This window comes from Gallus gallus (genome assembly GCF_016699485.2).
Source record: "Gallus gallus isolate bGalGal1 chromosome 32 unlocalized genomic scaffold, bGalGal1.mat.broiler.GRCg7b 32_unloc1, whole genome shotgun sequence".
In the NCBI taxonomy this organism is placed as follows: domain Eukaryota; kingdom Metazoa; phylum Chordata; class Aves; order Galliformes; family Phasianidae; genus Gallus; species Gallus gallus.
Genome location: NW_024095948.1, coordinates 2,548 through 15,624, shown reverse-complemented (window position 1 = coordinate 15,624; position 13,077 = coordinate 2,548). Strand labels below are relative to the sequence as shown.

Here is a 13,077-nt window from a genome sequence, read left to right as displayed (position 1 = left end):
AAGACAGTGCTCACACCTGGTTTGTTCTATCTGCCAGGACGTCACTCAGCTGCGTTGCGACGGCGACGGCGCGCCCTCATTCATGGCACGGCGTACAGCCGTCCGCGTGACGACGGCGCACGCGTGGCTGTGTATCCATAACAGCCGCGCTTCAGCGCGGCTGTCCCCTTTGGATTGCTCTCATGGCGCGTCGTCCCACGCTGTGACGTCATCGCCTTGCGCCCGGGTGAGGCGGCGGCCTCGAGGTTGTCCTGCTGTGCTCCGCAGTGCTCCAACGCCGCGGGGCGGCTCCGGGCGCCGCCTCAGCTTCTACAGGTGGGTGTTCGGGGTGGGGGGGGGGTCGGTTCATGTGCCGGGGTTAAGAGGGTGGGGGGCCGCGTGCCGCTCGCTCTGTGTTGGCCCCGTGGGGCCTTTGTGGTCCTCAGGGCCTCTGCCCGGGGGCAAGGAGGTGCCCTGTGTCCCCCCTCTCCCCCCCGCCATGGGCCGCCCACAACGGCCCCCCAGGGCCTTTGTCTGTCCCCTAGGTTTACACCCAGTCCCCATCCTCTAGTTCCCTCATTCTGACCACTTGAGTCCTTTTCCCCCCTTCCCCTCAGTGCCTTCCCTCCGTGTCCACCCATTTCCCATTCTGATCCCCAGGGTCCGTCCCCTCCCCTCCCCCCGTTCCCTCCCTAGTCCACTATTCTGATCTCTGGTGTCCCCTGTCCCCCGCCCCACCCCCCACTATTTTATTCTATTTTACTCCACAGGGCCTCCTGTCCTCCCTTCCCCCCCACCTCCTGACCCCTTTTTTCTGACTCCTAAAGTCCCCTGTACCTCCCCCTCTCCCTCCCCCCCCCCCACCCCGTGCCCTCCTCCCTGTCCCCTGGTGTCCATTCCCCCATTTTGCCCCCCAGTCCCCTCCAGCCAGACCCCCTTTCTGTCCAATAGAATCCCCCCACAACCTCTGACTCTCCTGTCCCACCCCTCACTCCTCCCCCAGATGCTCTTTCTGCCTCTTAGAGACTCTGTTCACCCCTTTCCCACTTCAGACACTCTTTCAACACCTTAGAGACCCCATTCCTCCCTTCCCGCTCCAAAACCCCCCAAGATCTCCCCCAGACTCCCTTTCCACCCCATAGAAGCCCCCTTTCTCCCCTCTCAACCCCCCTACACAATGTCCCTGTCTACTGCCAGACCCCCTTTCCGCCCTGTGGAAGCCCCACTCACCCCTTTTTCCCCCCCCACAACTCCTCTCAGCCCTCAGACCCCCTTTCCACCCCATAGAAGCCCCTCACAACCCCCCAGCTTCCCCCTGCCACCCCCTCTCCACCCCCAGGCCCCTTTTCCTCTGAATAGAGACCCCACTCACCCCTTTTTCCCCAGACACAACCCCCCTTTCCGCTCCCGGACTCCCCTTTCTGCCCTACAGAAGCCCCATTGCCCCCCCCCCGTCAACTCCCTAAGATTTCCTCCACAACGCTCCACACCACCCGCAGTCTTCCCTTCTACCCACAGAAGCCTCTTTCCCCTCTTTTTCCACCCCACAACTCCCTCTCTTTGCCCCCAGACCTCTTTTCCACCCCATAGAAGCCCCCCAGAACCCCTCAGTTTCTCCCTTTCACGCCTCCCTCCACCTCCAGACCCCCTTTCCACCCCACAGAAGTCCCATTCACACCTTCCCTCCTAGATTCCCCGCAACCCTCCTCTCCACCCCGACTTTCCTTCCACGCCATAGGAAGCCCCACTAACCCTTTTCTTCCCCCCCACAACCCCCCTGTCCAGCACTGGAGTCATCCAGAAGGAACTAGAGGTGTCCCAGAAGGGTCTTGGGGGTGGCCAGGGTGTCCCCAAGTGGATCTAGAGGGTCATTGGATTAATCCAGAAGGGTCTGGAGATGTCCTGGAGGGGTCTTGGGGTGTCCAGGGGGTCTCCCCCTTTTGACTAGCAGAGAGGTTAGGAATTTCCAAAAGGAAATGAATTCCTTAACTGAGGATCCTATAAGAGGAGCAGAACAGTTAGATCAATTTGTGGAGCCTAATTTCCTCTCAGGGATGGCAATGATGTTTCTCATGGGTATGTTGTTTACTGGAGAAGAAGGAGGTGCAATTCGGTGGGCAGCTGTGCAAGAGTGGGAAAGGAGTACAGAAGAAAGGTCGGGTCCTGTGGGGAGGTGGAGAGAGGAAGGATCCTGAGGATAAACTGTCCTGGTTATTGTCACTGTCTTTGTGACTGTGAACTGTTTGTGGTGTGAAAGTATTATTAAGAAGCTGTTATGGGACAAGGGGTGTCTAAGAAGATACCAGAAATGACTCCCTGGGTTGTATTTTGGCTCACAGGAGAGACGTTGTGGGTGAGACAGAGGGAACATCAAATGAGAAACTGGGAAGAGATATGAAGTAGCGGGACCAGTTTTTCTAAGTGAGTATTCTAATCATGAGACCAAGTACTTGGGTGTTTGTGGAAACTGGAGGGTGTTTGATTCGTGGGTTTTGAAGGGACCCCCATGAGCAGAACTTGGAATGAGAAAGGGAGCCAGGGCCGGAGACTGCTGCTGTAAACAGTGCTATTTGTGAAGGGGGGGTGGAGAGGACGGGGCACTGGAAATGAGAATAGCCTTCATCTGCAGAGATCTAGGAAACCCGAAATCCCAGTGCTAGATGATGCTGAAATATGATGTTAGTAGTTCATGTAACGATGAGAGTTTGGAAAGTGAAAAAGGTTTGGGAAAGACAAGGCTGAGGAAGGCAGAGATGAGCAAGGTGTAACAGGGATGTCAGGATTGAAGAGAGATGAGTGGTATGGAAGAACTGCCTGAGGAACAGAGATAGGGAGGAGATTGGGAAGAACAACAGCAGCTGCTACTGTTGCTGCAATAGAGCAGGGCCATAGGACCCAGAGGTCCCTTCCAGAACAGGTGGGGGGGCAGGGGGGGGCTGGAAGAGCCCAGGGAGGGCTCTGCCCCACAAACTGCAGGGAAATGGGACACTGGTGGAGAAATCCTATCAAGCTGAGTGAGAGGGAACCATCTCTGATCACAGAAGCTGGATGATGGGAACCTGGGAAGTTTACCGTAGCAGATCCACTGTTTAAACTACAGCTAGGGGAGAAGGATAAAGAGGTTTATTTTCTGGTGGGTACGGGTGCCTCTTACCACCCGTAGATGGTTTTTGTAACAGTAGTAGGAGCTAGTGCCCAACAAGAAAAAGCTTACCTTTTGGGATCAATTAAATATAGGCTGAGAAAATAAGTAGGAATACATAAATCCTTGTACATGCCAGGTTCTCCAAAACCGTTACCCTGGCAAGACTTATTAGAACAAATGGATGCAGAGATTAGATTCAATAAAACTGGAGCTAAGGGTCAAACAAGATTAACTGATGGCAAATTGTAAGTCTGGCTTTAATACAAACTGAGAAAAACAATGTTGTACCCCCAGAAGTTACAGAAATCTTAAATAAAGTATGCTTAGGAGTGTGGGTACCAGGGATGGCTGGTAGAGACAAACTGCAGCCCTAAGTTGAAAAGCAAGAGCTAGTGCTAGCTCAGTCAGGGTAAAGCAGTGCCCTTTGAGGATATGCAACTGTAGAAGGATAAAAGAAAAACTAGGTAACTTTTGGATTTTGGATTACTAATTGAATGTGAATCCAAATACAGTACTCCAATCTTGCTGATGAAAAATTGGAGAGCAAGTGCTATAGTTTAGTACAAGATTTGAGGGCAAGGAATAGAATTGTTGAATGTATACAGTCTGTAGTGGCAAATCCATACACTTTATTAACTAAGTTAGGGAAGGAGTAGGTGGAGTTTACCTTCTGGATTTGAAGGATGCCTTTTCTGCCTGGTTTGGCCAAAGGAAGCCTAAGGTTATTTGCCTTTGAATAGGAGACCCCCAGAATGGGGAGAAAAGCGTCAGTTAACCTGGACAGTGTTACGCAGGGTTGTGAGAACAGCCCAATGATTTGTGAGAGCCAGTCGGCTTGTGAGCCCAAGACATGGGTTCCTCCATCCCAGGGTGGAACTTTACTGCAGCATGTGGGTGCCCAGTAAGCACAGAGGACTGTGTGCAGTGTACTGTGTGCAGTGGACTGTGAGTTTGATGCATTTCTTGGCTTAGATGGTTATCAAGTTTCTCAACAGAAAGCTCAACTGATCAAAGAGAAGGAAGGAAGCAATTTGCTGGGCTCCCAGGACACCAACGCAGAGCTACCTTCGAGCCGGCACTGTGTGACTGCATGGAGACTGTCTGTGCCAGTGGGCCAGACCTAAAGAAGGAACTACCAGATGATGCTGAGGATTCCTGCATTCATCGACAGAAGCAGTTTAGTGAGACAAAGGAACCGTAAGGCAGGATATGCAGTAACTGCTACTGAGCAGGTAATCAGAGTACAACCGTTACCTGTAGGGACTTCCACTAAGAGGTCTAAAATAGCCTTAAACGTATGGACAGATGCTAAATATGCATTTGGGGTGGCACACACTTATGGTACCATCTGGAAAGAGCAAGGAGTGCTCACACACAGGGAAAACAAATTGAGCACGGTGTATATCTACCAAAGAGCGTGGCTGTTATACACTGTGATGGACATCAGAAAGGTGACACTGTCCAGGAAACTGGAAATATGATAGGGATCAGGTGGCAAAACAGGCAGTTGAAGGAAAAGAAATAGCAGAACTGGCTTTAATTCCAGATGGTAAACTTCAAATCTCTGAACCTGAGTCAGCCTGTGGAGCATTTTAGAGGGGACGGGAATCTAATTAATGATTTAGAAGGGAAGAGAGCTAGCTGACAGATGGGTGCGTACCCAGATGGACACGCTGTTGTGCCCTTTAGTACTTTATGGAAGTTGGTTCTAAGGGAACCTATTGAAACATACTGAGGGGACAAACAGTAGAAAGTAATTGCGCAATCTAGTACCAGGAACAGGGTACAAGTGGGGCCTATTAGGAAAGGGAACCTTCCAGGGCAACAATGGCAAATTGTTTTTTGTTTGGAACTACCAGGAAAAAAGGAGGGTTTTGTTATATGCTAGTTCAAACCAATACCTTTCCAGGGTGGCCAGAAGCATTCCCTCTGCAAAGCCAAAGAAGTAGCCGAGGTATTGTTGCAGGAGATTATTCCAAGGTTTGGGGTTAGTGCAACAATATCCTCCAACCAGGGAGCTCCCTTGATTGTAAAGATTGTCCAACAGGGCAGAAATAGCTTTGGGAAACAGAGAAACTGGTTCTAGGAACAAGAGCCCAAGGCCTTGACAGCTTGATAAATCATATTTTACAAAGAGATTATGTGTATATATTAGATCTCTTTCAGACCCACCCCTGGAACCAAGCTGGGAAGGTCTGTTCCAGGTGCTGCTAACGTCCCACACAGCTGTCAAAGTTAAAGAACAAGCGCTGTGGATGCATTAGACTAGGGTCAATAAGATTCCTTGAACACAATGGGAATCGAAGTCAGCTGGACCTTTAAAACTGCAAATCCAAAGACAGTAAATATGGGCTCTTGTAATAGTGAGAAATTTGATAAGTGCGGCTTTTGATGCAAATGCTTATGTAAAAAAAAAACAAAAACCAAAAAGCTTTGCAAAGTATGCCAGTCTCAGTCATTGTGCAGTATGTGGCCAAGCCGACGATTTTAACTCTCCACTCCTTGGAATCCCTGATGCATTTAACTAGAAGGAGCACTGATGGCCATCGGTTGCTGTGTTATCCTGTGTGTGAAGGGGCTGGTTCAACAACTGATCGAGACAGCACTACTGAAGCAAACAGCAAGGGAGCCACCACCACATTCGGATAAAATGATGGTGTGAGAGGAGATGGGGAATGAAGACAGCAAAGATGATATCTGTAAGATTGTACCATATAAAAGAATTGCAGAAATCAACAATGTAAGAAGAAGAAAAGGGGGGAATTGTAGGAATGGAATGTTGTTTCTGCATTAGATACTGAAAATGGGGAATTGATCCGAAGAAGTAGAGCACAATGGATTTGTATTTTGTAACTTGTCCTTAGAAATAGCTGATGTGAAAAGGTAGAAATACTGGATATGTTAGTAGCGTATTTCAGAAGTATAGCTGCTGAATTATGTGATTAGTTCTTGCTTGCAGAACTGCAATGGTTTTTAAATGTTCCAGATAGTATAGGGATAGTACGATGGACTAGAAAGCATATTGTAGGGCTATTACTGTTTAGATAAGAGAACCTCAGCAAGAGAAAAACAGACTTGACCAACATCCAAGAAGCCAGGGCCTCTGCACAAGGTTGGATTGCCTCGCTCTGTGGGTAGGTGCAACAGGCAGGCATCAAGATACTCCCCTCTATCCTCCTGCCAAGCTTGTCTCTATCCAAGGGCAAGCAGATGCCCAGAAACAGTGGCTGAGTGTTGAATGAGCACACGTGAGCACACGTTAACTAATGAGTGACATGTGCTTAGCTAGCAACAAGTTATGTTGATCCAGTATCCGTACGTTTAGCTGAGCATCGGGAAGATTGTGAACCTGAAGTACTCAGCCAATGAGGAACCAATGAGGGGAGAAAGAGGTAAGCGTCGATAACAGGGAGTAAAAGTGGAAGGCTGTTTTCTGTGTGCTCTCCTGCTTGCAGGAGGCCTGCCATTGCAGTTGTGCAGAGATTCTGCTTTATCAGAGATACCGTCCTGATAAATTATTTGTATTTGCCTATTTCCAAGGTGGCAAGCACACCCCCTTCAGGGCACATCTCATCCCACCGTTAGTCAGTCCTTGTAAGAAGCACCACGACAAATCCACCTGAAAAACACAGCCCTTCCATTGAGTAACAAAGAAAGCACTCTGCCCTTGCTCCTGACCCTCGTCCCTGCCCCCACCTGCCCTCACAGTACAGCCACCTTCTCTTGAGCAGGGTAAAGAGCAGTGAGAATTCATACTTGGTTATCCTGGCACAAAGTGTTTGTGGGCCACAAAGAGAAATGCCTGCATTCCAGAAAACAGAGACAAAAAGAGACAGTCGGAGGAGTGCCTAATAAAGATGTGACGATGTTCTCAGCTGCTGACTGGTGTTGCTGGATACAAGCAACCACATGAGGTTGAGCACGCTCTCCTGTCTCTATCCCAATCCAAGAAACACACAGAAGAGCTCAGTGCTCTCTTGCTTTCATTTCCTTCCATGAGCCATTTTAAATTGCACAGTTGTTCTAGGCCGGCACAAGCTCTAGGGCCTAAAGCCACAGCCTGAGTGGCCGGCACAGCCCCGGGGCCTAAAGCCACAAGAGGAGAGGCGGGCACCCGCCCCGGGGCCTAAAGCCTCAGCCAGGGAGGCTTCCACTGGCCATGGGGCTTAACGCCAAAAGCCACAGCCTGAGAGGCCTATACCAGCCCAGGACCTAAAGCCATAGGCAGACAGGCCAGCACTGACCCTGGAGCCTAAAACCCCACCCTGAGCCTGAGAGGCCAGCACCAGCCCAAGGCCTAAAGCTAAAGCCACAGGCAGAGAGGCTGGCACCAGCAGCAAGGCCTAAAGCCACAGCCACAGAGGCCACCAGCGGTCCTTGGGCCAAAAGCCACAGAGAAGCCGGCATCGGCCCCGGGACTTGAAGCCACAGCCACATCCAGTGAGGCCGGCACCGGCCCCGGGGCCTAGAGCCCTGAATGTCAGTGGGTGCCATTTTTTCTGCACAAAGGAGTTCAGTTCCACTCCTTTGCTTCATCCGCACTTCCGTGTCAGACGGCAGTTGGTCAGAGTGCCCCTCTGCTGCCATCATGGAATGCCATCACTGCATGGCAACAACACGGAACGGAGCATTGGTGGGAAGGTTCAGCCTCCCTGAAACGCAGGCTCCGTGTAAAATAACTGCAATTGAGCATTTCATAGGCGGGTGTGCATTTTTCTCTTCCAAACTGTATTGTGAGTCAAATTGAGTCCCATGGCCAAGCTGCTCTTCAGGGTATCACGCTTCCTTTGAAACATCTCCTGCTCTTAGAAAAAGTAGAAGCTCCCTTCAGAAGGAAAGCAGAGAATAGACGTCTGCTGCCGAGCTCCCTGGAAATGTTGCTTCTCTCTCCCACCTTCTCGAGGCGTTCAGCTGACCATCTCTAAGAGGGCATGGGTGTTCCAGGGGTGTCTTCTGCCTGAAAAGCATCTGGCCAAACTCAGGGCTAACGTGGAACCCAAGGCCAAGCACCAGCCCTGGGCCGAGTCAAGGCAGCGAAACCCGCCCCGTGGTCTTCATGGAGCTCAAAGGCCAGCCTGCCCTCGGTGCCCAAAGGGAGTAAGTGAGCGCTGCAGCCACCAAGCTCCCGATCAGCCAAATGACTGAAGTTTAGGAGCGAGGGGCCCAGGACCACCACCTCTGGTGTGGTGCTGCTGGCACACAAGGGGTCCAGGTGTGGGGAGTGCCAACCAGCAAGGGGCAGAGCTGGGCTCGTGCCGTGTCAGGGCGGGCAGCAGGCTGCTGTGCCAGCGCTTGTCATAATGGGCAACTGACAGCATTGGCCACTTGCCGCTGTGTCGCCGTGGCGACGTCTATGACACGGCCAGCCAGGAGGGGTCTGAAGGCGGTGCCCAGTGGTGGCCCCTGCATCCTGAAGGAGCATCGGGCAGAGAGCAGATGCATCTGGAAGGGATGAGCTCCCACGTGGCTGTTGCCAATGCGGGGCGTCCTGCTGCGGTGAAGCGGGCCAAGATCCAATTCTGGGAGGATGGCCCCGCGACACAGCGTGACTACAAAATGCCAGAGGTCACCGCCAAAGGTACGCGGGTCCACTGCCAGCACAGGAGCAGAGCTGCCAGCAAGTCCTGGCACTGAGCGGGAGAGCCAGCACGGGGACCATCTCAGGGCTGTCTCCCTTTGGGGCTGGGGACAGTGAGGACACTTTCCATCTGCCACCTCCCTCCCGCTGCGAGGCAGTAGGAGCGCCGGGAAGCGGCAGAAGCAGAGTGTGACCCGCTTTTCCTCTGCCCTCCAGAGCGAGTTGCCGTCTGGGATGCGGTGGCCGTCTACGTCCAGGAGCAGCTCCTGCTACGCAAGGTGGGTCGGCCAAGTCTTCCTGCTTGTCTGCTTGGAGGGGTGGGGAGTCCCCTCGCCTTGGGCCACAGAATGCAAGCAGGGAACTCAGCCCCCAAATCCCTGTCAAGTACCAGCGGGCCTCCCGCATGCGTGGTATGACTTGTGGTATGTGGTGTGGTGTGCTGGGGCTGACCCCAGTCTCTGGAAACCTCTGGCTTCCACGAGGCTGCTTCTGCCTTGACTGCTGTGCTGTGTTGTGGGAGGGCAAAGGGAGGAAAGGAGAGGACCGGGCAGCTCCTTCCTAACATGGCCTTCCTTCCTCTCCCACGGCCCTGGCCTGGCCTGGGCTTCTGAACAGTGGGAGAGGGCACAGCAGGACTCGAAGCACAGTCCCCGCACAGGGCAACCTTCAGCTCTTCCTCCAGCCTTAACCCTTCGGCCCTTCCCTTCTCTTTTACACGCAGGGGGTCCGAATTCCCACCTTCGGTTCCTTCAGCATCGTCTCCGAACGGATTGAGGCTGAGGATGGAGCCATGACTCTGCAGTGGCCTGCGTTTTGCCTGGCCAGGAACCTTGCGGGCATCCACAACCTGATGGAGAGCTACCCACCAGGTAGGAGGGGGCTTCAACCCTTTCTGGCTGCACAGATGGGACAAAGGGGGCTATCGCCTCCATTCTCAAAAGCAAACCACCCCCTCCACAGAGACCGTCCCAAGAGGGGGTTGTCCTGGGCGGTGACTGCAATGAGCAGCACTTGGGAAGCACCGGTGGAAGAGCCGCTGCGTGACAGACTCTGACACTCTGGTGTGATTTTCCAGGCCATAAGGAGGTGCAGCCCCTCAAGTACACTGAGGTGGCCGCGGCCGCATCTGTGACCTGGCAGACTGGGAAGGCCTGCATATTTGGCACCACGTCCCTCGTTTCCCACTGCCTGAGGAAGGGGGAGAACATTGCCTTTGTCCTGAAGGACATAGGAGTGCTCCTCATCGAGGGAACGAGAGTTCAGATGAAGTTCTACTACGACTTCCTCGAGAGGATCAGCGGGAAAGAGAACCTAGAGAAAGTTGTTTTCAAGGTGAGCTTTTGGCTTCTCCATGGCCCTTGTGCTGCCTGCACGTGGCTCACCAGGAGCTGGCCAGCTGCCCGGGCCGTGCAAGTGCTGTGGTGCTGTCAGCTCTCCGGCCTTGGGCTCCTCCAGCGCTCTCCAGTGCCTCAGCTGTGACAAGGCCGTCCCACATCCTCCCTGTTCCTGCCCTGCAGGTGCCCCGGCTGCGGGACATGGTGGTGTCCCGGGTGGCAGCTGTAGCCTCCCTGACGTCCTGTGGCCGAGTCATCGTCTTTCCCAGGTGAGTATGTTTGTGGCTGCAGCCCCTGCTTGATGCAGCTGCTCAGCTCTCCTGCAGCAACGTTTGCTCCTTGTGACCATGGGCGTCCTGCCATGGGAACCCAGGCAAAAATAGGTGATGTGACCGTCTGCCTGTGAGCAGGTGATCCCAGCGAGCAGAAAGGGCAGCTGGAGCCGTGGCTCACACCGTGTCTTCTCCTTTTGTACAGGTTTCGACGGGAGTTTGTACCCAAACCACCACCCAGGACAGCCCGCAAGGCCTGCCATGTCCCATTGCCACCTCTTGACCAGGGCCAAGAAAGGTAAAGCAGCTGCCAGCTCCTCTCCATCCTACACTCATCCAATGTGCGATGGGAAAATCCTCAGCCCACGATCATCCAAAGGCTCTGACTTGTGAAACCATTCACGGCAGCTCGGCACTGCCTCTCCTCCTGACCACACGTTGTCCTCATGAAGTCTAAGACGCTGGGTGCGATGTTCCCACAGTGCCCCCATCCCTGGCTATGGCAAGAGCCGGGGGGGTCCTAGGCCCAGTCCTCCTCCCAGGAAACGAGCTCCCAAAAGAGACTGCCACCTCACTCGCACCACCCAGCTCCTCTTTCCCAAAGCAAATGCCACTCAGGCAGCCCCAAAACAGAGCTGCGCCCCGGAGAGGAGGAGCTGGGCACGAGACACAGAGGGCCCGCGGTCTCTGGGGATCGCATCTGCGAGGGGAGCAGAGCGGCCCTCTCGGGTGCTTTGGGACAGGCCTGCGTGTCACCGGGCCAGCAGGTTCACAGTCATCCCCCTCTGACGAGATCTCTCCTTCCCAATTCCAGAGGAACTTCCTGAATTGCCACCCCTCCCCAGCTGGATCCGCGTTACCTTTCTAGTGAAAAAACAGCCTGAGAAGGAAACAAGCGATGTCAAGAAGAAGGCCAGGTGAGACTGCAGGCTCAGGGTTGGGATCTGCACGGGGTGTTTCCCTGAGCCGGCAAGGGCCCATTCCCCAAGCCCAGGCAGTCACTGTTCAGGGCCGGCCAGCAGTGCTGAATGCAGCACGTGGAGGGGTGGGATGGGGCTGCCGGGAGCCCCCATTTCACACGGCTGGCCCCTCTCCAGCCCTCAAGAGAGCGCCAGCGCGCCCCGAGAGCTGCGCGTGGGGAAGGCTGCGTTGCAGCCCAGGGTCCTGGCTCGGGGTTGCATTATACGGCCCCAAAGCCATCACCCACTCAGGCAGACCCCTCCCACTGTGTCCTTTCAGTCAGCTGCCAGCGGTCCCGGGGGCGTCTTCTGCCAAAAAGCAGCCTCAGAAAAAAAAGAAGGGAAAATGCTCTACCAAAAGCAAGGCGGCAGAGATGGCTCCAGCAGAGGCAGCGCAACCTCCAAGTGGCAAAGAAGAAGAACACGGCGCGGTGAAAGCCCCCGCTGGAGGAGGAGTGCCGCAAAAGGCACAGGCCAAGCTCAGAAAGCACCGTGGAGCCCCAGCCCTGCAACAAACACCACTGGCAGCCCTATGGTCCTCGAGCTCTGAGACCAGCCTGCCCGAGGAGCGCACCTACAGCGCCTCTGCTGCGGTGCCACTGATGCACAGGAGGACCAGATCTCTGCAGAGTCAGCCACCAAAGACCAAAGCGGGGCTCCCCAGGCGGGGGATGTCCTGTCCACGCTGACCAGGGCATGGGGTGCCCAGGAGAAGCAGAGCTCCACCTGAGGCTGCCAAACAGGTGTGCGATTCCTCTCTGTGCCATTCCTGGGGGCCTGTCTGCACCCTTCTTTGGTTTTGGCTCCAAGTTTGCTTTCGGAGGCACTTCTTGCCATAAGACTCTGACTTGGCTAGGAGATGACAGGTGGGTGTGGCAATCAGCATCACTTGGTGGACAATTTTACATTTGAAAGCATTTCTTTGCAGCTGTTTGCCTTTGGAAAAGAGTGCTGAGGAGTGTTTACTTGAGGAAGGTGTGGGCTGTGACCAAAAACTCCAGCTTGGTATAGGAGAACTGAGGGAACAACGCCATCGTATCCTGCGAAAAAACAGGATGCAGGTGGGCACCTCCCTGCTCCCTCCTATCTGCTGGCAAGGCGCGGGAGATGGGGACAAAGGAGTTTCTGCTGAGATCCCAAAGCCACAAGCCGCCACTCCAAAGAGAGCTGACCGTTGTCGTCAACTGAACAACGACCCCTGATGACCCATCACTACTGTAGATCGACGTCTGAGCTACGAACCACGCTGGACCTGTGGTGGTGACTGTCTCTCTCTTGCTTCCTACAAAGACGGCTTGCTTTTATTTGCTATCTTTTCTATCGCCCGTCTTCCCTTCCCCATCTCCTTAAACAACTTGGGTTTGTAATAAAGCGGACGGGCTAACATTTAACCCGTGGTGTCTTAAGCTCTCTGTCAGGTGTACATAGAATAAAAGAACCTCCTCTCGCTCTGATAATGGGAGCGAGACAGTGCCGTCTCTTTGAAGAAAAGCAGAGGTAGAGGGACAATGGGGACTCTTCCTTCCAAGACCCCTTGGCTCTGACAGACAAGGTGGCTACACTCCTTGGAGCCTTGGGATCTCGAGCTCCTCATTTTCCAGTGTCACGCTCTCTTCTGGTGGCACGCAGAGCACACCAAAGCCCACGAATAGGCAGCGTTTGAAAGGCGTAGCTATGCGTGAGGCCCAAGAGTTTCCTTCCAACTCGCTGCTCCTTTAGATCCCTGGTGGGAAGAGAAGGGCTTTCTGGGAGGCGCTGGCATAGCTTAGGAGCAAAACACTGCAGCTGGGCAACTTGTAGGGAAGGGAGA

The 13,077-nt window shown here is 53.8% G+C and overlaps 1 protein-coding gene and 1 non-coding gene across 4 annotated transcripts; both read left to right on the top strand.

Annotated features, from left to right (window-relative positions):
* The first annotated feature begins 213 nt into the window (after positions 1-213).
* Positions 214-6,996, top strand: LOC121108680. 3 transcript variants are annotated; one of them, XR_005843348.2, is made up of 3 exons: positions 214-315; positions 2,319-2,400; positions 4,109-6,996. It is a non-coding gene; the product is annotated as an uncharacterized LOC121108680 (transcript). The 3 variants fall into 3 exon arrangements; XR_006932557.1 differs by having other exon boundaries at positions 4,097-5,608; XR_006932556.1 differs by having other exon boundaries at positions 4,120-5,606.
* A 1,533-nt stretch (positions 6,997-8,529) lies between these two features.
* LOC107049675 (coiled-coil domain-containing protein 81-like) lies at positions 8,530-12,658 on the top strand. Its single transcript, XM_040656723.2, has 7 exons — positions 8,530-8,702; positions 8,919-8,980; positions 9,424-9,571; positions 9,778-10,034; positions 10,220-10,305; positions 10,514-11,225; positions 11,548-12,658. Exons 1-6 carry the CDS (start codon positions 8,561-8,563, stop codon positions 10,608-10,610), a joined length of 792 nt encoding a protein of 263 aa, XP_040512657.1. The 5' UTR covers positions 8,530-8,560; the 3' UTR covers positions 10,611-11,225; positions 11,548-12,658.
* The last annotated feature ends 419 nt before the right edge of the window (positions 12,659-13,077 follow it).